Source organism: Coptis chinensis, chromosome 4 (genome assembly GCF_015680905.1).
Source record: "Coptis chinensis isolate HL-2020 chromosome 4, ASM1568090v1, whole genome shotgun sequence".
NCBI classification, from domain to species: Eukaryota; Viridiplantae; Streptophyta; class Magnoliopsida; order Ranunculales; family Ranunculaceae; genus Coptis; species Coptis chinensis.
In genome coordinates, this window is record NC_141459.1 from 35072501 (window position 1) to 35099047 (window position 26547).

A 26547-nucleotide genomic window follows, 5' to 3' on the forward strand; every position below is an offset into this window, starting at 1 on the left:
TACACAAAACTGACCAAGTATTATGGTGGTGCCTTGATAAAGAATTCTATCAACAAGAATTATGTCCGAGCATAATAAATAGTCTAAGCGGTAATGAAATCAATAATATCAACTATCTATCAAACTCAACACTAAGCAGTATAGAATCTATATCTCAGACTCATCATTAAAATTCATTTTTCTCATGCTACTGATATAGAAACAAAAATATTTTTGTTTTTAAAAACTAATTTTTCGAAATTCATTTCTCAAGTACACCCTCCCCTAACTTAACATATGCATTGTCCTCAATGTATAGAAATTAAGTAAATGAAATGAATGAGAAAAATGGAAGATGTTACCATTGATGCCGAATATCAAAATTAATCCAAAAAATAAGAACATTTCCTTTTACCAAGATTTTTTTTTTTTTTTTTCTTTTAAGTCAGATCCCTAAGACTATATATCATGTATTATCAATTTGGAGTGAGGAGATCAGATTTTCTTACCCAAATTTGACGAATGTTTGGAGGATGAGGAGGTCTCACCTTGTGGTTTGTCAAAAATACTCCTTGATATGCTGAAAAGATTGCTGGTGAAGTTGCTTTTCTACCTTGAACTATTTCAGGTCTGATGATTGTGTGATAGGCCTTGTGGTTCCTTTGTATAGAAGATTGACGAAAATCTTTCTTTATAACAGGACAATAGTATCTGATGTGCCCTTTACCACCACAATGATGATAATAGATGTCTGGCTGACTGTGCTCAAGGTGGGTGGTAGACTGGTTCACATACTTCTCTTGTTCAGACAATGATGGTGTAGAAGAGGATTCAATAGTGCAATGCTTCTAATCAATATGGTCCACTTTCTGCTTCAGAAGACTCATTTCAGTTTCTAGATTCTGTTGTTTTTCCAAAACTTCTTTAAGCTGATTCTCTAGTAACCCGATTTTTTTTTGAAGGCGTTTGTTGTTGTTCATCCCGAAATGTATAGTTCATCTTCTCAAGATATGATACTCTCTCTGTTAATTTTCCATTCTGCTCACTTAAATCCTGAATTTTCTGCAGAGATTCCAAGAACATGGCTAGCAACGCCTCTGTGGTGGGGTTTTCAGGTTCATCACAGTTTTCTGTAGATTGAGCACTCTCAATTGTATCTTTGAATGGGACGAATTCTTGTATCATGCTATCAAGGAAGTACACCTCTCCACCTTCGGTGTCATCACAATCCTTATGCAACAGGTGAAAGATATTTATGTCCATGGACATCTTACCAAAGTTGATATTTATTTCACCGTTGTGACAATTTATCAAAGCTTTTGCGGTAGCGAGGAAAGGTCGGCCTAGAATAATTGGAATTTTATCAAAGGCCTCTTGGGTGTCTATCACAATGAAATCCACTAGATAGTAGAAATCGACTACTTGAACAAGAACATCCTCAACTATGCCTTTGGGAATCTTGGTAGAGCGGTCAGCTAACTTCAATTTAACTTGTGTAGGCTTTAGGTTCTCCAGGCCCAATGTTTAGTACACATGATATGGCAAGAGATTATCAATAGCACCAAGGTCTAAAAGAGCATTACCCGTGAATTTTTCTCCTATCTTGCATGATATTGTAGGACTTCCTGGATCTTTGAGCTTGACTGGAGTTTGCTGATGGATAATAGATGTTGTTTGTCCAGCTAGAAACACTCACTTTGGAACATGAGTACTTCTCTTTATGTTGCATGCATTCTTCAAGAATTTGGCATATGATGGCAACTGCTTGATCACTTTGAGAAAAGGGATATTGATGTCATCTTTCTCAAACGCCTCCTTCATCTCTAAAAATTGCTTGTCCTTTTTGCTTTGAGCAAAAAACATAGGAAAAGGTGCCTTTGGTACAAACACATCAGCATGTGTTTGCTCTTCTTTCTCTTTGGCATTCTTGCATATCTTGTCTTGGTCATCTTGACAAATTGGAGTGGAAGGGATTTCCCCCACTTCCTTTTGAACTTCATTAGAAATCTTGACCGATTGCTCTGTAGCAATGTCATCGTGAAAGGGTACATCAACCTTGTTATCTATCTTCAATCCTGATCTGAGAGTAGTAACTGAGCTGACCTGATTATGGAGGTGATCAGTACTAGAAGTTGTCCCAATGTGGCATACATCTTCACTCCTTGAAATTGGTTCCAATAAGCTAGGTTGAGCGGCTTGTGTCTTTACAGACAAAACGGTAGTGAGTTGGTCGACCTTAGCCTCTAGAGACTCCATTCTAGAACATTGACTTGCCTGAGATTGCTAGAGATTGAGCTGAGACTGTGCAAGAAGCTCTAGAACACTTTCAAACTTCTGATTTTTCTGTGATAGCAAAGTAATTGTATTCTCCATGTTGGCAGGTGCGGCATAATTTCTCCCAGGATCTGCACTAACTCTTCACTTGTATTGGAATTCTGTTGAGAGTAAAATTGTTGTTGAGGAACAAACTGTGAAGCTTAACTTGTCTGTGGAATATAACTTTGATCTTGAGAACCTGGGGATCTAGCGTTCTGTCTCCAATAATCACCTTGAAAGTTATTACCACCTTGGCTGGGCCTCTGAAATGAGTTCACATTGTACTTTCCAACTAATGCATGTTGACATTAACCAGGACATTCTAGAGTTGCATGGGAAGTGTCCGAATAGACTTCGCAGTATTGGCTAGCTTGCATGATTGGGAGAGATTTAGCTTGAGACTTGTTGATCATGGAGGGATTCATAGAGAACTGGTTAAATTTCTTACTCAGAGTTTCAATGCTGGTGGCCAAGCTGGCCAATGTAGACTTCAGTTCTTGATCTGATTGTTCATGTGCTTGGTAACCAAATTGCTTTGGCTCCCCCTCCATTCTAGCTACATCATCGTTGCTAGTAGTCCATTGTTGTGTTTCTTTAGCTAAATTCTCAAGAAAATTGTAAGCTTCCTCTCCATCCATTGATGTAAACTTGCCTTTATGCATTGACTGTATCATTTGCTTGTTCATCATCGAGAGTCCTCTATAGAAAAAATGAGCCAGTGTGCTCTTGTCATATCCATGATGTGGACATGAGACTAGCAGATTATTGAATTTCTCCCAGCTTTGATGATATTCTTCAGTCACTTTTCCTTTGAAATTGCTGATAGCTTGCTGCATGGCATCTGTCTTCTGGGGTGGGTAGAACTTGTTCATAAACTTTGTTCTCAACTTCTCCCAGTTATCTATTGAATTGATCGGCTATGCAGTTAACCATTCGAAGGCTTTACCTTCTAGTGAGAGCGGAAAAAGAATCAACTTAATACTCTCATCTTTGATATTCTGGTTCTTGAAAGTTCTAAGAACTGATAGAAATCTGTTCATGTGAACATATGGCTGAACATTGTCTGAACCATTGAACTTTGGAAGCATAGAGATTACTGATGCTCTAAGTTCAAACTGGTTAGATTCTGTCTCTGGAAAAACAATACTGCTGGGTGGGTCTCCAATGATTGGCGAATAAAAATCACTCAGCTTCTTCCTATGTTGTGCTTGCATGGGTGGGATAGCTTCAAGATTATTGGTGTCCACAACACCTCCATCATTATGTGCGGCCATTGTATCAATCATGTCTAGTATTCTTGCTATGCGAAGATAATTAAAACTATCCTACTATGCTTGAATGCAATTAAACTAATATGCAACTATTCTAAATTATACTAATATGCAAAACTACTTTCCTTCAACTGGGTTGGGCTTTGCAGCTAATATCTCGCCCGTTGTCTAAAGTTGTCTCTTCTAAGGTTATGGTGAATCATTTGGATTGCTTAAGTACCACAGCCCACAGACGATAGTCCGTTTGTCAATATTCAAACAATAAACACTAGAGTTTGATATTTCGCTGTGTTGGCTTACAACTTCAATTGTTGAAAAGGCCCTAAATGCAATTATACTAAAAAATAATAAAACTAAACTACGATGCAACTATACTAAGAATGAAATAAAAAGAATGAAGATTCGACTAACCTAGATGATAGATCTTGTCTTCGAGATGTCCTTCAAGCCTCTCTCTTTCTTAAAAGAATGGATGATGCGGCTAAAATTACCTCAAGATCCAAACTTCTAATCTTGAAAGAAAACGTTAAACATAAACAACTTACCCCGGCAGCAGCGCCATTTGACCTTGCCTCTTTTTGTGTGTAGATGAGATGGTATATGGATGATGTAGATAGATGATGGTCGTTGAACAAAATAGAAGCGTATTAAAACCTAATTATCCCTCAATAAGTAAAGGATGAGTAGGATATCGTTCCACTTTTAAGTGTATGTTTATATGAAGGATAGGACTTGAAAGGGGGTTTGAGGGATTAAAATCTATGATTATAGATATTGTAGATTCTAATGTTAAACTAAACTAAACTAAACTATTGGGAATTTATAAGAGAAGGAATTCAAGAGATCAGAATCCACCAATACTTTTGATTCAATGACCTTTTGCTTCATGGTTGCTTTCACAATTAGGCAATCGAGCGAGTGCCGATGCCCTCTTGGACAAAACATCGTTAACAAATAACTCTACTTAAGGTTGTTCCTATATTCATGTTACTAGTATCTTCCTTCTTTTTATGTGAGCTTGGGTAGCTATTCAATGAATCACCATCTAAGGCAAACACAATAAATACTTCCCTTACTCTAAAACAATACACAACTAGAAGAAAAGTAGAGAATAATAGTATAATATTCAATTACAATAAATAAAACCCTATTCTAGCATTGTATTCAATTGCAATAAATAAAAACATGTTACTAACAAATATTCAATTGCAATAAATACAACCCTAAATTAGCATGATATTCGATTGCAATAAATAAAAACCTTAATCTATACTTCCATCCCCTGGTCTGGGCAATGGAACTAATAACTAAAAACATAAAGAACTAACCTGATTGAAGAACACCATGAACCAGAAGAATCATTAAACCTTAAGCACCGGCTTTCTCCCTTGAAGGAGAAGATTAGCCTTCTATAAAGAAGGAAGAACACGAAGAACGAGAAGAAGAAGAGTCGAAGAACATAAGACTAGAAAGACTAATTTATTAAGACTCAGCTAGTTAAAACCGATATTTTATTATTAATCTTTCTGCCCTCAAGTTAAGGACAAGAGTATAAGTGAATTGGCAAATTACATGAGGCACTTAGGTCATTTATTTATAGAGGTTACAATGAGCTCTAGAAGCATTCCAAACCGTCATTAGTTTCCTAATACAAATAGACTTCTTTCAGAGTCCAACTTCATCTCCAAAACTGAGAAAGAATTGGCTACAATTAATGCGATTCATGCGTCACGGGCGATTATTTATCGCCTCGGGCCGCTAATCAATCGTCTGGACGCTCGATCCATGCGTCCCAGACGCATAAGCCGATTTTGTCTCTTCTGCTCTATCCTTCTATCCTCTTTTGCGGGCTTTGGTCCAAGCAACGAATCCTTTGGCCTTGGGCTTCCAAATAGGCTTTAAAATAGGTCCAAGTCGCATCTTTAATAACTCTAATTCCTTGACCTTCTCCATCATTGTCCACGGGCTTCCCATGTGATCCTTAATGCTCCGAATTGCTCCGTTTTACCCCTTTTTCTCTAATATTCTACAAAACTCACTTTTTCTCCTGTAGAATCATAAAACATAACTTACAAACGTTATTAGTCCACTAAGATGGCTAAACAAGAGGCATAATCAAGGGTTAAATAGCACTTTTTGAGCACTTATCAACATGCCAGAAAATCACGGAGTTGTATCTAGGATGTAATCAAATATCAAGAGTCATCCCAGAAGGGATTGAGAACCTTGTCAACCTCATTGGATTAGGCGTCGAAGTCAATCACTTTCAAGGAAGTATTCCATCTTCTATCGGAAACATTCAGACATTGCAAAATTTATATCTGGAAAACAACAACTTGACTGGATTTATCTTGATCTAGCAATCATTACTCACTTGTCCCTCTTAACTTTATCAACAAACAGATTGGAAGGAAGCATTCATTCACGCTTTGGTGATTTCAATTTCTGCAATCACTATACCTCCGTGGAAATAACCTAACCAGTACCATACCTCAACAAATCTTCAGTATTTCTTCCCTATCGATTATGCTAGACCTCTCTCAGAATTCTTTCTTAGGACCCCTATCTCTAGAAGTAAGCAACTTACAAAATCTTGGTGCCTTCGACGTCTCTGGAAATAAATTAGCTAGTGAAATACCAAATAATCTTGGTAACTGTTTAATTAAGTTTGGAAGAACTTTACTTGTAGAATAACTTTTTTGAAGGAACAATTCCTCAGTCCTTGAGTTCTCTAAAGAATATCTGATATATTGACGTATCAAGCAACAACTTGTCTGGTCAGATTCCAACATTTTTGGAGAGCTTTCGATATCTCCAAAGATTGAATCTGTCCTTAAACATGTTTGAAGGTGAGGTACCCATAAAAGGTATCTTTAAAAACACAAGTTTGGCTTTAGTTGCTAAAAATTTCAAGCTTTGTGGGGGTGTTCAAGAACTGAAACTTCCAAAAGATCAAAATTTCAAGATTTGAAGGTTTCATATAGAGATCTTTTTCGAGCTATAAGCGGTTTTTCTCCAACTAACATTACTAGCTCAGGTAGTTTTAGGTCCGTCTTTAAAGAAGTCCTCCAGCAAGATGAAATGACTGTTGCAATTAAAGTTTTCGACCTTCACCGCATAGATGCTTCCAAGAGTTTCATGACTGAGTGTGAATCATTACGAAACATCCATCACAGAAATCTTGTTAAGATCCTAAGTTGTTGTTCTGGTACGGATTTCGAAGGTAATGATTTCAAAGCACTAGTTTTTCAGTTCATGCCAAACGGAAGTTGAGACTGTTTTTTTAATGGTTGACAAATATGACTAAACTCTAATTTGTCAAATAACAGTAGGGACCAAGTCCTAGAAGATGATCTTATTTCTTGTATCAAAGTCTAACTTATATATTCACGTGATGTTCCACGTGAGGGGTATTATTGTCATTTCAAAAATACAAACAGATTGACCACAGTCAACAACTAAAACTAGGATTAAATCCTAATATTCAAGCTTTTTTGGACCAAACCCTAATAAACCAACTAATAAGACCTAAAAAACCCTTAAATCAACCTAAAAGATTTCCATTATTGTCATATATCTAGGGGATGAAGTTGCACGGTTGTAAGATGTCAGTTTCTATTCAAGGCGGATATTGCTGTTTTGCTGTCAGTAATGTTTGAAACTTTCTTCTCATAAAAAAGTGCCGAACTCTTAAGTGATACGCGCACTTGTAATCTAAATTCATTAACAAAACCCCAACAAAAGTTTTTAAAAATTAAAAATACCCAAATTTTTCATTAACAAAAGCTCAATTAATTTTTTGTTGAAAAATTGGGGTTTAAAAATAGCATACTGGTCGGACTGCATGGCTAGTTTTTCTATATATTAGAGATATTGTCAGGAAAGCATGTTGGTGATCACTCGCAAACCAACCACCAATCTAGATTCTAGAAGCCCCCAGTTAGAAGGGTTACTCGTGAAATTCTTTCGCGGAAACAATTCTTCTAATTTCTGCTAAGAGTATAAGAATACTGATTTGACTTAAGAATGACTATCTTTACCAAAAAAAAAAACTTAAGAATGGTACATCTCCCTTGACTAGCGAAAATTAAATGGGACAGCTTGAAGAGTGGGCTAAATATTTTAGCCTAGCCCAAGAATCCGAGATATCTATCTGAGGCCGATTATATTTTGACCAATAAAGAGCCCTTGTTAACCTAGGTGCATCGAAAAGGTATCAAAGATCCATCGGCTGATATACTAGAAAAAATGACGTAAGATTATTGACCGAATTTATTCCAAGTCACAACGAACTAAACAGTGGTGTGCCAGAACAGAAGAAGGGTTTTCTTTTCGCCCATCCCGAAGACCCCAAATATATCTATATATATATATATATATATATAATAACATTTCCGTCTCTCTTCATCTTCTTCCACTTATTACTCTACTCAAACCGGGATCTGACTCAAAAAATGGCTTCTCCAACTGGAAATCCAAATCAACCCGGTGGTCAGTTCCTCGACGTACACAAACTGTTCAAACAACAACCCACTCCACCAAATCAAAATCAAATTTCATCACCCACACCCACTGGGCCTTACTCATACCCACCTCAGCCAACTAATACCCAATTCCACCACCACTATCACCCTTACCAACTTAACAATAACCCTCCAACCACAAATCCTATTAACCCGGGTGCCCGTTTAATGGCCCTATTAACAACCGAACCACCAACCCAACTACCCATACCTTTACAACCCACAGTCTCCTCAATACCCGCCACGTCAGAATATTCCATGCCTATAAACCCACGGGTTTTAATACCCAACCACCCAGTTTCTTCTCCTTTACCTACTAGTCAGCCTAGTAAAAAGTTACCAACGGGCCGGGTTTTATCCGGTGATTATGTTGTTTATGATGTGGATAAAAGGTTACAAGGTGAAGTACAACCACAACTTGAAGTGACACCTATTACTAAGTATGGGTCAGACCCTTCACTTGTTGTGGGTCGTCAGATTGCTGTTAATAGGTCTTATATTTGTTATGGTTTGAAACTGGGAAATGTCAGGATTCTTAATATTAATACTGCTTTGAGAGCTTTGCTTCGGGGACATGTTCAGGTTCGCTTTATTTTATGGTATTTAGAGACTTGTATTGCAATGCCAAATTTTAAGCTCTAGTTTACTTACATTAACTCGTGGTTTAGTGTACTTGATTATATATATGATGATGTATTGGTTGTTCAAAGCACGTTTTAGGACATATTTTCTTCCACGCCAATTGGATATATATACCATTTATTTTATATCAATGGTCTTTCATTGTGATAACAAGATTTGGGTGAGAACCTCGCATTGCCACAAACACAAACTCTGGTATCTTTATTTTAACAGTATGCGACATAATAAAGCAGTTTTGTTACCTCAGCCCATTGTTGAGGTTTCTAACAACTAGAAAAACATAGTGCCTCTCCGAGAATTTGTGCAGGGACTTACATCCTGATGACGAAACATCCAATCAAAAGTCCAAGAAATAGCCCAAATAAGTCTAATTTGGATTGGCAGTCCAGTTTGACACCATATGGAATAATGATCATAACTTTCTCTAGAGACCTTCATTTTGCGAACCGTAAATTGGGTTGGAAATTACACTTCTAGAGCTTTCTAGTGGTATATGGTATGCCTTGGGAAACTTCCTGCGCAGATTCAGTTTTGACTGTGAATTTAGGGGAAAATCTGCACAAGTTTTTAATGCTCATCTCTTCGTATTTCCCATAGGCTTTGGGTTTTACATTTTGTATTTAGTTATAAATATATGTAGGACTTGTAATGGGAAAAGGGGAGATGTATTTTGAATGAAGTTATAGTAATTTTATTGAGAAGGAGTTCTTCTTAGTGAGACAACTCTTATCTCTTTGGTAGATTCCATAGAGTGGCGAGTTCTAGTAACACAACTCTTATCCCATTGGTGGATTCCATAGGGTGGTGAGTTCTTTGTTTTCTCTTAAGTTTGTTATTGTGTTTACTCTCTAATACACCATTCTAAACAATGTCACATCCACATCTTGTGCTAGAGATATTACTGTTTATCTTAAATAATGGCACTAGGATCCCAAGGTGTAGGTCTAGGTCCAGATTTGTTTTTAACACCCAAGTATTATTGCATTTTGCTTTTAAAGACAATTTATGTTATAGATGATTTGTTGTATGGTTGATTCTTTTGTTTTGCTATTTCTTCAGAGGGTCACGGACATGGCTTTCTTCAGGGAAGAAGTTCATCTCTTGGCCAGGTATTCACATTGTATTAAGTTGTCTTTATCTGATTGCTGTGGGAAAATGCTTAGTTCGTTCTCTCATTCTGTGCAGTGTGAGCGAAGATGGAAGGCTCTTTGTATGGAAAATTAACGAAGGTCCAGATGCAGAAAAGAAGCAACAAATTACTGGAGAAACTGTTGTCGCCATTCAAATAGTGGTAGAGGGAGCACCGGTACATCCACGAGTTTGTTGGCATTCTCATAAACAGGTAATGTCTAGCTTTCGACTTGTGCTTTTTTTAGTTATAGTAATATTTTGATAGGATACTCTTTGCGTTATCGCAATTGGTGGAAGATATATTTATATAAGTGGTGTTCTTACTCTTAGTGAGTGTGTTAGTACTTAGTAACTTCTAATTGACCATTTACAGGAATATTTGGTAGTTGGGATCGGAAAATATGTGCTGAAAATTGATACAATTCAAGTTGGAAAAAAGGAAGTATTTTCTGCAGAGGAAGCAATAAAGTGTCCTATTAACAAGCTGATTGATGGTGTCCAACTTGTTGGAAAGCACGATGGAGAAGTGACGGACTTATCCATGTGCCAATGGATGACAACTCGTTTAGTTTCTGCGTCGACAGATGGCACGGTTGGTATCTTCACATTTGTTCTGCGCTAGGCACTTTTATTTTGGTTATTCTAAAATGTTCTAGATACTTCTCTAGTTGATTATGAGGCGTGAATTAAATTCTTATTGGTGTGTCTGTTCTGTAGTTGTGCCTGTTTTTCATTTTTGCCGTTTGCTTTGTTTTATTTAGCGTGCTTATCTGCTTTGGGTGTTAATTAGTTGGGTGTATTGTGTGTGTGCATGGTGAGGGAGTTGGGTCTGGAGTTCTGGTCTTAGTATTAACTTTTTGGTTTTGTCTTTTTTTTCCTGATTCTGGGTGTTGATGTAATCTCTGAATTATATCAATATATTTAGATTGATGGATAAAAAATAAAAGTTACATTTGTAGCTTGGAATCATGAAATGATGTGGACAGTGAGAAGGATGATCACGTCTGATTTAGCTGTTTGGAAGAGGATTTTTAGGTCGAGGATGACGTGGAAGGGGCCTGATCAGGGGAGGATGGCAGCTGATGTTAGTTGTATTTTTTTTTGTAAATGGTGGAGTTCTTAGTTGTAGGCTTGGGATTACTCTTTGTAGGGTAGATTTTCCATTTCTTTATCCTTGGTTCCTTGTCTTGGGATTTTTCTTTGTACTTTGGGTCGTTTTTTATTTTCTATTATTGAAGTGTAACAATTTAGTTAGGAGACGGGTAACATTGTCCCGCTCATTTTCTGTATGTACACTGGGGCAGTGTAAGCTAAAATTGGTTCCTAATCTGTCCAGGAGCGATTAGGCCTAGTAACCAGATATAATTGGACATTAATCGGGGGATTGTCCCGAATAAGAATTTTCCCCGCCATATAAAATAATACATGATGAAGTGAAATAAAAGGGACAGTCATAGTCAACAATCACCATTAAACAAAAGAAAGTTACAAAAGTTCTTAAGTTTTACTAAGAAAGTGTCAAAGTGCTAGCATAGTCTCATTGCAACATAGTTGGGAAATATCGCGGTTGAACATTTAAAGTCATGGGATTATTGATTTAAAACCCAAAACTTTTAATTACCGATTTTTCACAACTAATTAATCAGAATAAAAGCGTCGGTTAATGTGCTATTGGGATGGGATAGTGAAATTGGACGAGTAGCTCCCTGCTTCTTGGACCATAAACATTGTAGTCTTTACTATCAGCATTATAAATACAAAGTGAATTTCACCGATCAAAAAAAGGATGCCGATTAATGTATCCTTATTATTCTGGCTCTTTTTTCCTACTTGGATCACTCCACTAGCACATAGCGGTTAATCGGCTATCAATTGCTGCTCAAACTGTTTTTGCACATTGGCTTTATGCGAAATCAATATCCTATTTCAATGGAATTTTGATTGCTCTCTCAATTTTCTAACAAATCCTGCAGAAAAAAAAAAAAAAAAAAAAAACTTCTAATTTTAAATTGTCAATCATCTTCAGTTGATAGTATTTGGATATAACTATGAAATGTGCCATTGAATTATTTTTAATTAGACTGGTTTCGTGTTACCATTGAATTTACGGGTAAATTTTATTTAGTTTTAATGAAATCAATGCGTCATCATGGTTTGGTTAGATTTGCTATTTGAGCAGTTTTCTTATTATTGTGTCAATTTGCCTTGTGTTATAGGTAAAAATCTGGGAAGATCGTAAGGCATTACCCCTGGTGGTACTTAGGCCTCATGATGGTCAACCTGTTTATGCTGCTAACTTCTTGACTGCAACAGATCGTCCCAATCACATTAATCTTGTCACAGCGGTATGTCCTTCAGGTTCTGGTTATTTTTAAAGTAGTTTCTTTTTAGATAGTAAACATGAAATTCGTTTGCTCTTTTTATTATGTATTCTGTGCTTTTTTTTTTACCATTTTGGTAGGTCATTTCACTCGTTTGTTCTAAGTTTCAAAAGCATTAGCCCTTGCATTACTTCTTTTAGGGGCCGCTGAATCGTGAAGTGAAGATATGGACTTCAGCAAGTGAAGAAGGGTGGCTGCTAGCAAGTGACGCTGAATCATGGCGTTGTACTCAGATACTGGACTTGAAGAGTTCCACGGAGCCTCGGGTAGAGGAGGCCTTCTTTAATCAAGTTCTAGCCTTGCCACATGCAGGACTTATTCTACTTGCAAATGCAAAGAAGAATGCCATATATGCTGTGCATATAGAGTATGGTCCAAATCCCGCGGCTACACACATGGATTATATTGCAGAATTTACTGTCGCAATGCCTATTTTGAGTCTTACTGGAACAAGTGACTGTTTACCCGAAGGGGAACATGTGGTTCAGGTTTATTGTGTTCAAACACAAGCTATTCAACAGTATGCGTTGGAGTTGTCTCAGTGCTTGCCTCCAACCCCAGAAAACACCGGCTTAGAGAAAACAGACTCTGGTGTTTATTCAGAACTCAATCCACCTAATTCAGATGGGTTTGGTTCTGCAGATTCAGTTACGGTAAGCGATGCACCCGAGACGCCCACACCAGTAAGCAGGTCTGAGAGCACACCTACACGTAAATACCCGGCAAGTTCGGGAGATTCCGAGGTTCCTTCTAGTCCAAATATATCTGGAAAAGTTTCCGGGTTTACAAACGCATCAGATAACATTGAAGTTGGCCTTTCATCCAGTGCTCATGGTGTTGATAAAACAGCTTTTGATTATTCAGTTGGTCGGAAAGTGGACCCTGTTCCCTCAAGCATTCCCGTCATTCCTTCTTTGGATGAAAGCCTTAGGAGGAATGAACAGGAAGTCATTCAAAATAATGTATCTGTGGTTACGAATCCTCCTATAGTCTTTAAACACCCAACTCACCTGATAACTCCTTCGGAGATATTATCAAGAACTGTTTCATCGTTTGAGAATTGTGAGGTGATTCAGGGCATGAAAGAAGAAGCAAAGGTGGTTGTCAGCAATGACGATGAGGCTGTTGAGGTGGAGGTTAAAGTTGTGGGGGAGACTGGATTTGTTAACAAGGTTGAAATCGACAGTCAGAGAGAACATCAAAAGAAAAAAACGTTTTCTTCTCAGGCTTCAAGTCTTAGTTCTGGGATGGTCGGAGATTGCTGCGCTCTATCTACTGAAAGTCTTACTTTGGTCACTCGGCAAGCAGATAATGGTGGTTTCACTGAAGCATTGAACCGGTCACCAAATGCTGGTGAGGAAGAAATCCTGGATTCAGAAGATGTGCCTGAAAAGGTCTCGGAATTAACTACAACAACAACATCTCTACAGCAGACCATACCATCATTAAAGGGGAAAAAACAGAAGGGAAAAAATGTACAAAAGTCAGGTCCATCGTCTCCTTCTCGAAGCCCTTTCAACTCTATGGATTCTTCAAATGAATCTGGTAGCAATTCCGGTGTTCCTTCTATGGAGGCTGCGTTTTCTCAGGTTCTATTAATGCAGGAAACACTAAATCAGGTGATTCATCATCATCATCATATTGCTTTAAGTAGGAGTTTGTCGAGTAGTAAAGGATACTTGTTTTTTGTATCGGTGTATGTATGTGAAACTTAACTGCTTTGGAAATAAGTGATAACTGATAACATTCCACCAAAATGAGTAGTTTTATTCTACTTACTATCCTAGGGAATTTGGTATAAATTTTGGTTTTAAAACAGCATAATTTCTGAATTTATGGGCTCCACTATTTTTCTGATTTTTTTTATTTTTTATTTTTATTTTTTATTGATGAAGGTAATCTGGTAATGCAAGTTTTTAACCATTGACAAGAGGCTAACTTTTGAGTTCCCATCCCATACTCCCAACTATGAAGCACCGATATGTCCCTAAGGGTGAAGTATCTGTGTCCGATACGTGTCTGACACGGATACGCCCCGATATGCGTCTGATACGCGATTTGGAGTATCTGATTTTATAATTAATTTTATAATTTCCGACATGCGGGGGACAGTAATCTCACACATACAAGAAATTTTTTGGAACTTCAAAAACAAAAAAAAACAAGTGAAATAAAATCCAAGTTAAGAAGAGATGCAAGAGAAGAAAGATGAAGTGAATTCAAGTTATACATGTAAGTTGCTGCTTAATGTGTTTGAATTGGTCATTTTATGAAGTAGAATTGCCATTTTAATTTGAATTTGGTGAAAAATGCTCAATTATATAATATTTATATATATATTATTCAAACGTGCCCATGGCGTATCCGTATCCGTGTCCTATATTTTTGAAAAATGTCGTGTCCGTGTATCCGTGTCGCGTATCGGTATCCGTGCTTCCTAGACTCCCAAAACACCTCCACCTAAGCCTAAACTTACCGAGATAACCAACAAGCAAAGACACCCCTGAAACCCACCTACACTCCCAAAACCAGCCCCATCCCGTTTTTACCACCTTTCCCGTCCCACGTGCTCCTCCCTCTTCCTTCAAATTCTTCTGCCACCTTTGCCATCATTTGCCACCTCAGTGTCTTCCTCCCCCAGCCCATCAACATTCCCAAACTGCAACTTTCACATGCTATGTGTCCACGCACCATACTTATCTTAGCCTAACATCAACCATCAATGCATGGTTCAGGGAATTTCCACCCTTTGATAAAACGTTTCTTTTTATATATCACCTATATGCAGTGATGTTAAAATCGTACGATTTCCGATCCGAATCGTACGACTCAAATCGAGTTAACAAGCTAAAGAGTGAAATCACATGGTCAAATCAGAACGTCACAGAATCGCAATTCAATCGAGATTCGAATCGTACGATATATGCGATTCATGTTCCCAAAAGAGAAAAAATTATGACAACATTTCAAATCCCTCAAACCAGAGGAAAAAAGTGAGAAAAAGAAAGGGAAAGAAGAAAGTTTTAAGAAAGTTGACTGATTTCGCTGCTTCTGCTGAAAAGTTGAATTTCTTCTTCGTGTCTCTGTAGCACCGAGTCACAGTTCTCTTGTTGCGGCGGCAAGAAAGAACGAATAAGATTCTATTAGGGCTTCGTGTTTCTTTTCCCTGTATTAAAGACTCTAAAAGATGTATTTGATTAGATGGTCTTGGACGTAGTTTATGGATTTCTACTCCTTTATTGAGAAGGTGGGCTAAACTATTTGGGCTTTAAGAGAACTATTATAAAGTTGTTTACCCATCCACTATTTAATCTCAGTTTCTGGCCCACTTCATCTAATAAAATTTGCTCAGAATTTATAATAAAACACATTCTGTACTATTACAACATACACATTACTACTAGTTATATTAATTTACCAATATATAAATAAAAGTTGTGAATCTTATGATTTGCAACTCGATACGACTCGTGATTAACTAAAAAAGGAAAATGATTCCCGATACGATTCTAGAGTTAACAACTGTGCCTATATGACTATAAGCTATCCTCTGTTTCCTCCACTTTATTCCTCCCTGCAAAATTCTGGCACACACACATACACACGCTCACATACACATCTATGCACGAATGGGTATGTAAACCTATGTATATATACACATGCCTCACATTGTTTTTCAACGCGATTTATATTCTTGTCATTACTTTGCTTATAATACTGTACTTAAGATCCACGTAAGTTCTGTATAAGCTTGTGTCATGTGTATGCATTAATTTCTTGTTAATGTGCTTAGATGTTTATTTCTTGTTGTTGATTCCACTTCTGCTGCAGCAAACAACCATGCAAAAGGAAATGCCAAAGCAAATGACGACGATTGTGGCTGCCGCAGTTACCAAAGAAGGCAAGAGATTAGAGGCAGCCCTTAGCCGGGGCACAGAAAAAGCTGTTAGGTCCCATTTTGATGCCATGTGGGCTCGTTTACAGGAAGAGAATGCGAAACGCGAGAAATTACAACAAGAATGTACACAGCAGATAATAAGTTTCATATCCAATGTTATGAACAAGGACTTGCCAGCTACGTTTGAGAGAACACTGAAGAAGGAACTAACTTCATTTGCCCAGTCTGTAGCTCGTTTAGTGACGCCGGCTTGTAGAGAAATCAATTTCTACATCTATTGCAGATTCATTTCAGGTGGAGATCTTTTATCTATAAAATTTGACTGTTTCCGTAAGTCATCTTTGGTTTTGGTTGGTTCTCATATGTACTTTTGCAGAGAGGAGTGGGAGAAAAAGCAGTGGCACAACTGGAGAAGTCTGTTAGTTCCAAACTTGATACCACAGTTGCGAGGCAAATCCAAGCACAGTTTCAGACTTCTGGCAAGCAAGCTCTTCAGGTATGTCAAGTTTCTTCGGGACAAAGTATATTGTAGTGGACTATGCATCTAGTAGTTGCTGACTAAAGTTTCCTTTAAATGAATTTATTCAAGGTTTTAAGATGGTTGTTACTCGTTAGTATTGATTAGTGGTCAAGGTTCATTACAATTTGGAGCATTATAGCTTTATAAATGGTGGGGTCCAGTGGGTAAGAAAGAAAAGGGACAGAACAAAAGGAAATTTATAGTTTTATTTAAAAGAATGCTAAATGAAAGTACAAAGAGCTTAATTAGGATTATCTACACAGAAAAAAAACTTGTGGTCAAAGGTGTCTAGGTGGTAGCTGTGATTGTTCTCTGTTCCTGTGGAATGGCAGAATTTTGGGACCCAGTATGGGAGCCTTTTATTCGGGCCATCTGCATTGACACAAATGTACCTTTTCAAGTAGCTAAAACACAATTCACACTTTTTTAATTTAGAAATTGCAGCATTGCAACTCTTTAAGCTCTGTTGCTTGTTATCTTAATAGAACTAGTTGGTGTGCATGTGCATTGCATGAGTTCCTTGTGCTGAAAGATCTTTAAGATTGTTTTATTCTTAGAACTAGATGCTGCACTATCTCACAATATCTACTCAGATTCTAAGTTTCTGAGAACCACATAATATGTTCTAGTCAGTATAGCAATAGTGCTGTTATGCCATTCCAATGTACTGTGATTTCAGCCATTGGAATTTCAATTAAAACAGGATTGTATACCATAGTTGCGGTTAGTTTTAGTGCTTGTAATTCATAGTATTAATTTTTACTTTAAAAGTTCCATTAGCTTTTTTATTAGTCCAAGCAAAGTTAGATTGAGCTAACTAAGCACTAATAAGCTCAAGAAAACTAATGGACAACTAACTCTAGGTTGATTGTGTAGTGCCTTTCCATTTTTACCCATTTATTGGATCTGGAGACTGGAGATCATCATTAATGACTTTAGATCCAAGTTGTAAAAAATGAACCCTATTTTCTCAGAGAATTCTGTGTGTACTCAATTACGACTTGTCATTTGAAGGCAATCCATAATGTCATGAGAGACTTTGTTAGAAGTGTTTGAAAAAGGGAGAGAACTTGAAACTGAGGGATTTGAGATCTACCAAATCCTTTGTAGAACGTTGTAAGAGGCAAACACTAAGACAATCACGGAGAGAGGTGTCTGGTGTCAACTATCTAAATGGAAAGTCTTGTGGTTAAGTAGAATTGGTAATTGAATTTGGACTCCTGTCATAATTACCCTCCACACAGTAACGTAAGGTGTTTTTACTTTTATGTTGACCAATTCGTAGTTGGTCCCATTGCCATTAAAGAAAGTAATCCTTTTAAAAAATTAAAAGAGATTGAAAAGCATTAATTAGGTCATCCAATATAATTGCACTGTAACCAAAGGATGAGAGCTTGAAACTGAGGGATTCGAGAACTACCAAATCCTTTGTAGAACGTTGTAAGAGCCTAAGAGGCGAACACTAAGACAATCACGGAGAGAGGTGTCTGGTGTCAACTATCTAAATGGAAAGTCTTGGGGTTAAGTAGAATAGGTAACTGAATTTGGACTCCTGTCATAATTACGCTCCACACAGTAACGTAAGGTGTTTTTACTTTTATGTTGACCAAAGTCGTAGTTGGTCCCATTGCCATTAAAGAAAGTCATCCTTTTAAAAAGTTAAAAGAAATTGAAAAGCGTTAATTAGGTCGTCCAGTATAATTGCACTGTAACCAAAGGATGAGAACTGAAATAAAAAGGGAAGCTCAATAAAACTTTCGATTTGAATGTGGAGAGGGGACATTGGCTCCACCATTTAACTAAAGGTGCAGCCCACCATTGAGGACAGCCGGTGTTCCTCTCCCAATTGACTTGAGAGTGCTTTTGCGTGTTGTAGAAGTTCTGACTGGGAGTATTTGGGATGCTTTCTCCAATCATGTTCTGTTTTAAAGTATGATAACTCTAGGATGTAACTTCTAATGTTTCTCATTCTAATTTTTAAAAGTCAATTTTTTGGTTCAATTTCGCCCATGTTAGAATCTTTGCTCATGGTTGAGCAATTTTCTGTTTACCGTTTTGTATGCTGATAAATGATAATGAAGTAATTATGTGATGTCTTTTATTGTTTTGATGTGAAACTTGGTAACGAATAACAGAAAGTTATTACAAATGTGAATCTTGTGATTCTGTACAGACGTTACAAATACTGAAGTATCTACATGCAGGATGCATTGAGGTCTACTTTGGAAGCTTCTGTGATTCCTGCATTTGAGATGTCGTGCAAAGCCATGTTTGAACAAGTTGATATGGTGTTCCAGAAAGGGCTAGTTGAACATACAGCTGCAGCTCAACAGAAATTTGACACAGTTCATTCTCCCTTGACACTTGCTTTAAGGGTATTTTATTTTTTCTTAAACTTGATGACGGTGCTAGTATACAGGTCACATCTACTTTGGATTTCCTCAATTCATCTTTATTTTTATGCCTTAAATCTACTGAGAAGATATATATGGTGTGCGGCACTAAAAATAGACCACGTTTTTGTTGTATTTTAAATCAATCACAAAAAAATGTGTCTTTTTCATATTCGATAGTGTCCCGAAGGTCTGTGGATTGCCAGGTTTATAAAAGCAAGACATGTATTTTGGCACCTATAGTACGCGTTTGAGAAGTGTGCGAGTTTTCGACATGTGCCCAACATGGGCACGGAGTTAGATATTAATTATTGTGGTGTCCGTGTTTTTTCGATACAAAGTATAAACTGTGGTTTGGGGTTGGTTGTCTGTTACTGTTAGCAAGTTGCATGGCTATGGTATTTGGAAATGTATTTCGATTGTCAGTGGTTTTCTTTGTGAAATTGTTTCAGTGGGCGATAGGGATGGTATGAGGGTTTGAGGAGTCTCTGTGTGATGGTGGAGCTTTTATTAGGTTAAAAAATCATTTCTCTGAGGGTCTCTAAAGTGCTTACAAAATCATTTCAAAGGTTCTCTCTATTAGGTTAAAAAAAGTGTTATCTAGAGTGATCGCTCAAGAGCAAGGGGTTTCGCTTTTGGACGACAAATTTTGGATGGGGTGTTAATTGCTAACGAGGCCATTGATGATAGGAAGAGGAGCGGTAACCTGGGCATCTTATGAAAAATCGATTTGGCTAAAGCATATGATCATGTGAGCTGGGATTTTCTAGATTACGTTATGATGCGTATGGGTTTTGGAGTTAAGTAGAGGGGTTGGATAAGAAGTTGTGTCTCCGTGGCCTCTTTTTCTATTCTCATAAACGGGTCGCCTGCGGGGTTTTTTAAGAGTTCTCGAGGTATAAGACAGGGGGATCCTTTATCCCCGCTTCTTTTCCACATGGTCGTGGAGGTTTTTGGTAAAATGTTCGAGAGGGCTAATAGGTTAGGGTTTTTAGAGGGTTTTAGAGTTGGTAAGGACCAGGTTTTGATCTCTCATCTTCAGTTCGTGGATGATACAGTGGTTTTTGTTGGGCAGGACTTAGAGCAAGTGAGGTATCTTAGGGGTATCCTATGCTGTTTTGAGGCTGTATTGGGTCTTAAGGTGAATATGGCAAAGAGTACTATTTTTGGGGTGAGCGACGGGGATAATTTGGATGCTTTGGTGTCCTCTATAGGTTGTAACATCAGTACTCTTCCCTCTAGATACTTGGGTCTTCCTTTGGGAGCTAGTTATAGATCGAGTTCTATTTGGGATTCGGTTATTGAGAGATTTAGTCGTAGGCTAGCTAGGTGGAAGGGACGTTTTTTGTCTAAAGGCAATCGAGTGATCTTGATTAAAAGCATTTTTTCCAGTCTTCCTGTATATTATATGTCCCTTTTCCACATACCTAAGAGTGTTGTCGCTAAATTGGAGGCTATTATTAGAAATTTTCTTTGGGATGACAATGAGGAGAGGCATAAGTTTCATTTGGTTAGTTGGGAGAAGGTGTGTCGTTCTAGACAGAAAGGTGGTTTAGGTATTAGAAGCTTGCAAGAGTTTAATCTTGCTCTGCTAAGTAAATGACTTTGGAGGTTCGGGGAGGAAAGGGAGAGCCTTCGGAGGAAGGTAATTGTGTCTAGGTTTGGAGAACATGGTTTGGGGTGGAAGAGTGGTCATGTGGCCATACCTTATGGCCGTGGTATTTGGAAAGGCATTCAGAGAGTGGGAGAGGTGTTCTACAAACATATTAGATTTGCTTAGGCAAAGGTGATAACATCCGTTTTTGGAAGGATATATGGCTAGACAAGAGACCTCTGTCACACGTTTTCCTTAGATTATATACCGTTTCTGCCTTAAGGAACTTGCCAGTTCGATCATTCATGAGGGAACACAATGGTTTTATTGTTTGGGACCTGGGTATTCATATTGCTCTCTTTGACAGGGATATAGTGAGTGTGGCTGCTCTCACGATGATGTTAGACTCTATTCCTGCCGTGAGACCAGACAAAGATAAGAGGCTTTGGTCTATTGACAAGAAAGGGAGATTTTCTTCTAGATCTTTTTACTTTAAGCTTCGTTCACTAATCTCTTGTCATGATCTTAATACCCTTCCTAAATTTCCTAGTCATATTATCTGGGGTTCTAAAGTTCCGTCAAAAGTTGCCTTTTTGTTTGGTGTGCATCTCTTGGTAAAATCTTGACTATTGACAATCTTAGAAAAAGACGTGTCAAAAAAGTTCTTGTCAACTTTTGTCCGTTGTGTTTAAGGGATGGGGAGTCTGTGAATCATATTCTTTTGCTTTGTCTTTTTTCATGACGGGTTTGGTGTCATTTTATTCTAGAGTCGGGGGTTTCTTGGGTTTGTCTGGTTTCGGTGACGATGTTATTAGCCTCATGGGACTTGAGAGTCCACTATAAGAAGGGGAGACGACTTTGGAGCATGTTGCCTTTTGTGATTTTGTGGGGCATTTGGTTGGAGAGGAATCAGAGACACTTTTAGGGAGCAACGCCTATGGAGAAAATTGTGTTGGCAATCAAAGTTCTTTTATGTTTCTGGTCAAAGGTGCATATTGAGACACGAGACATACCTTTTGAGGCGTTTGTGTTTCGATGGGAGTTCATAATGAGATGATTGGGCTAAGAGACTTGTCACTTTATGTTTTTTCATTTCTTTTCTGTTCTATATGTATGTAATGGAGGATATCTCATCCTTATGTATCTATCTTTAATTATATTAATAAAATTATACTTTACCGATCAAAAAAAAAAAAAAAAAAAAAATGGTGGAGCTTTTATGAAAAGTTTTAGAGAAGTCAAGGCTTTATTGCATTAGCAAGGAAAAATCCTTATGTCGGTTAGCTAGTTGTGGTGTTCCATCTTACTTTTGGAACCTCAACTCAAGACTGGGGGTCTAGGATGTTGAAATTGATTATATCTCGAAGCTCGCAGATATTTTGGATAAACTGATCATTGCTGTTAAAGGTAATGAATGGTTTGGCAATGGAATAAGGACCATTTCTCTGTTACTCCTTTCACTTGGTTAGGAATGATCTGGGACATTGTATATTAGTAAGTTGAATCGTCATACATTCGTACTTTTCCTTTTATGAAGTTGATACCTATGGTTTTAAGTTTTTATACCCTCACCATTAAAAAAAAGATCCCTGTGGTTTCTATATACTCAGACGTGTGCCTTTCTGCTAGTGACTGTTTTTTCTTTGGATTCGGCCTCGGTGAATCTGATTGGTCCTGCGAAACAGTTGGATTCAACTTGCTTAATGTGTGATGAAGAGAACTTACTTTGCACGTATTTGCCTGATGTCTTTCATCAGACGTGGGAGAGTGTCATTCCATCTGAGATTTTCTAGTGCTGGAACAGGCTACATTGACGCCAGATTGGTCAAATAGATGATTCTCATTACCTGTTCCAAGCAGATTAGGTGCTATTTCTATGGAGATTGGCTGTACTTTGATAAGGAGACTGGAGACGCAGATGAGGGACATGTTTGTGGATAGCCTTCGGAATCGACAACGTCAACATCTACCACCTATTGGCATGATCTTAGATGTTCATCCACGCCATTTGCTGGAAAATATGATTAGAAAGGAGCCTGAGATTTTCTGAATACAAGTTCCTTGGAGCAATGACTTGTAAAATCATCTCAGTTGGAAGGGGATCAGGAGAAACTAGTAGGATGTTCATCCATGCCATTTGTGGACTGAGGTTATTATATTTGGGCGGGACAATGTAACCCTGGCGTATGATACATCCTTCTTTGTGTCTAAACCTTCTGTAGTGTGAGGAGCTGAGGATGTATTTTGTTGTTCTCGGTCCTAAGGAACTGCACCCATCCAGTGTGCATTTTTTAGTTCGTATATTTTTGCTCCTTATCAATGAAATTCTTGTTTTTACTATAAAAACAAAAGGAAAAAGAGTTGTTATTTTATACTGTGGAGTGTGGACCATATGGAATATGCGGAAACTGGCAACTGGCGATTGCAAACATACGCATGGAAGTGAAATCCTTGTGGTGGTACTGGACAACTCTTAATTAGCTGAGCAGTTCCAATTGTATGTAAGGGTGGGTCTTATTGACCTTTGATTTGTTTGGGGATCTATTTGAGGATCTCTTTCACTTGGGCACCCTTCATCTTGAGCGAACAGAGTCCTAGGGAATTGGGTCCAAGTATGGCCTTTGTCAAAATTTTATCTATATATAGGAAACGACAGATACAAGGGTTGTACACCAGGGTAAATGCAATCCCTGAATGCCCTTGGATCCAGAAACGAAAATTTGAAGGCAAACTAAGCTAATTTTTTTTTTTTTAGTTTGTGCGCACCAAGCAGATATAAGATATATCAGTATGATAGCATGTGATCAAACAATATAGCTAAAATATAGTCTGTACATCCTCGTGTATGATAGCATATTTTAGGGAACATACAAAATGTTTGTATGATAGTCTGTACACGAGGGTAGATTGTTTTTCCCTGTCCATCTGAGCATCACACACGAGGATGTAAATTCTATATTTTAGGAAAACATACTGGAAGACATGGCTAGTATAGCTTCTCTCAGTAGATTTGTCTCCAACTCTATGTTATTTTGTATTTTGACTTTCATTTGTATACTTATCCTTATGTTTATGCAGGAGGCAATTAATTCAGCATCGTTAATCACACAAACCTTAACTGGAGAGTTGGCTGAGGGCCAGCGCAAGCTTTTAGCTCTTTCAGTTGCAGGAGCTAATTCAAACACAGTAAATCCTTTGGTAACCCAGTTAAGCAATGGACCTATGGGTAGAAATCATGACACTGTAAGTCCATGATCCTCATATTTGCTTGTTTTTCTTGTACTGGTACATTCGATAAGTATTGTAATTCTGGTTATGCAGTCACAATTAACTCTTTCATGGGGTATATCATTGGGATTTCTGAATTTGTGCAGGCCATGCCCATTGAAGCACCTCTGGATCCCACCATAGAGTTATCAAGGCTGATATCTGAGCGCAAATTTGGGGAAGCTTTTACTGGAGCTCTACAAAGGAGTGATGTCTCCATTGTGTCGTGGTTGTGTTCTCAGGTGAGCTTTACATTTGCACGAGATATTCATTGTGATAAGCTTCATCATAGAAGTCAGTATCTTGGAAATGTGGTTGGTCCATTCAACCACCTGTAACTCTAAATATTCTTTGCACCGAATGTGTTTCACGGTGCAAATGATATTATCATGATGGAGATTATTCATCAAAAGAGAAATAAAAGTAGGGACTACAAAAGAACGACGCTCAATGAGAAAAAAATTATGCTTGGCGAATGATTTTGGCCAAAACTTAGCACTACATTAGGAGTTTTTATTGCCTTATGTCTCCCGGAAACATTAGTTCATTGAGTAGTTTTGAAACATATAGTGTTCTTTTTATTATTTCCTCCGTAGTTTGGTGTTCAACCATTAGACATTAGTTTCCACTCTTTAGTTTTGAACGTCAAACTCAAAACCAGACGGTGAGTGGAGCTGCTCCAGGATTTTTTTTTTTTTTTTTTTTTTTTTGTAAAATATTTTTTAGACTTCAAATTACCGATGCGGGAGTATTATCTCAATATGCTGCCTTAGGGATGGCATGACTTGAGCCTAAGATTTCTAGTGGGTGATGTGGAGCACACTGGCCCTTTGGGTTACGCATAGTTTGCTCTATACTATATTAAGTCTGGAGCGTCCAACTTGAAGCCAATTTGGCTATGGGTGGAGCGCCCCTTGATTTATAGGACTTAATGCTAGGGCATCGACCCCGGTATGGGATTATCATCTCAACATCCACATTGTTTTAACTTGGATCTCTCCCCTATTCCTACCAGGTTGATTTACAGGGAATATTGGGCATGGTACCTCTCCCTCTGAGCCAAGGAGTTCTTCTGGCCCTTCTTCAGCAGTTGGCATGTGATATCAGTAATGACACCTCTCAGAAGCTGACATGGATGAGAGAAGCGGTGGTTGCTATAAACCCGGCAGATCCAATGATTGCGGTGCATGTGCGACCTATATTTGAGCAGGTTTATCAGAGATTAGGCCACACTTGCAGCACACCTACCACCACTGCAGCTGAAAAGTCTAGTATTCGGCTTGTCATGCACGTTATCAACTCCATGTTAATGAGTTGTAAATGATTCTCTATATTCGTGTGAAGTTTGTATAGAAAACTAGGAATTCATTACAAGAGAACGCCCAACTGTTTTCTTGTTCGAGTAATGTTTTGATGATGTAAAATAGGCTTGAAATGTGTTTTTATTCTTTCATCTTTTTATTTATTTATTTTGTTCTGTTTTGAGATTTTCTTTTTCATTAGAAGTGGTCTTTTCTTTCAATCGCCTCTTCTTGTGTGTGACTGTGTGTCGTCAATGACAATTGTCTCAGTTAAATTAGAGGTAAGCGATGATCTCATGAGGTGTTCATCATGGTCCATGTTGCCCTTCGGAAAATTTTCTTATATTTTTTGGATGATAATATATTTTTCAAATCCGATCTAATTATTTTTCACGACAGTTTATTTTCCGAATTCAGAAAGTTAGAAAAATCAGAATTTTTTTGGAAATTTTGGAATTGGCAAAATTCTCGTTAGTAAATTGGATTTTTTTTCCTATTATATTAAAGACAAAAGAAAGAATTTACAGATTACAAAAGAAAGAGTACAGATTCAAGATTACATGGTGGGTGACTACTAGGAATTTGCTTTGAAGTCCAATATGCAAGTCTATGAGCTAAACCATTTCCAGCATGAGTAACTAATAAAGAAGCATACTGTAAGACAGAAGAGTTCCATCCTAAGAGAGAACTATTACAAGCTTTAAAAGCAGAAATCAAAGTCTGACAATCTCTTTAAAAAATCACAGAGTTATGCTGAAATTTTAAAGCCAAAAGAACCGCTATCTCAGTTCCGATTGTCTCTGCTTGTTCAGGATCATTTGCAAAAAATCTCTTAAAAGCAGCACCAAGAGTCACCCCTTCTGAATCTCTGGCAATAGCACCTACTGCACTGCTATAATAAGATCTGTCAAAAGCAGCATCAAAGTTAACCTTAACCCATGGAACAGAAGGAGAAGACCAGGTATTAAAGTTAAAACATAAAGGCTGTGATGCAAGGGCTATATTCCCTGAAGGAGAACAAGTTTAAAAAGCAGGGTGATTCCTATCTCTTTTCAACTCAAATAAGTTCATAATAAGTTTGGTGTTAATAGGCTTCTGCTCCATTCTAGCCTTGTTCCTTGTCAACCAAAGTTCATAAAGGAATTGAATGCAGAAATATCCCCTTCTGCTTATGTCTTCATCCTTATCAAAACACCAACTGATAAAAAGATTAAGCCAATCCTTGACTTCCCAATTATCATGAGAGCTAATATCCAACATAGCATTAGAGACAATCCACATTAGCTTCACCCAATAACAGGAAAAGAGAGCATGCAATGCTGTTTCAATAC

General features: G+C 37.7%; 2 protein-coding genes across 2 annotated transcripts; both read left to right on the forward strand.

Annotated features, from left to right (window-relative positions):
* The first annotated feature begins 7878 nt into the window (after positions 1–7878).
* LOC147503330 (enhancer of mRNA-decapping protein 4-like) lies at positions 7879–25437 on the forward strand. Its single transcript, XM_086608047.1, has 12 exons — positions 7879–8671; positions 9791–9840; positions 9917–10073; positions 10236–10454; positions 12079–12207; positions 12384–13862; positions 16075–16435; positions 16518–16637; positions 18866–19036; positions 23727–23891; positions 24023–24157; positions 24931–25437. The coding sequence occupies exons 1-8, from the start codon at positions 8021–8023 to the stop codon at positions 16562–16564; spliced, it is 3093 nt and encodes a 1030-aa protein (XP_086464173.1). The 5' UTR covers positions 7879–8020; the 3' UTR covers positions 16565–16637; positions 18866–19036; positions 23727–23891; positions 24023–24157; positions 24931–25437.
* Positions 18860–25239, forward strand: LOC147503331 (enhancer of mRNA-decapping protein 4-like). The gene is made up of 5 exons (XM_086604790.1): positions 18860–19036; positions 20130–20225; positions 23727–23891; positions 24023–24157; positions 24931–25239. The coding sequence occupies exons 1-5, from the start codon at positions 18860–18862 to the stop codon at positions 25237–25239; spliced, it is 882 nt and encodes a 293-aa protein (XP_086460916.1).
* Positions 25438–26547: the final 1110 nt, after the last annotated feature.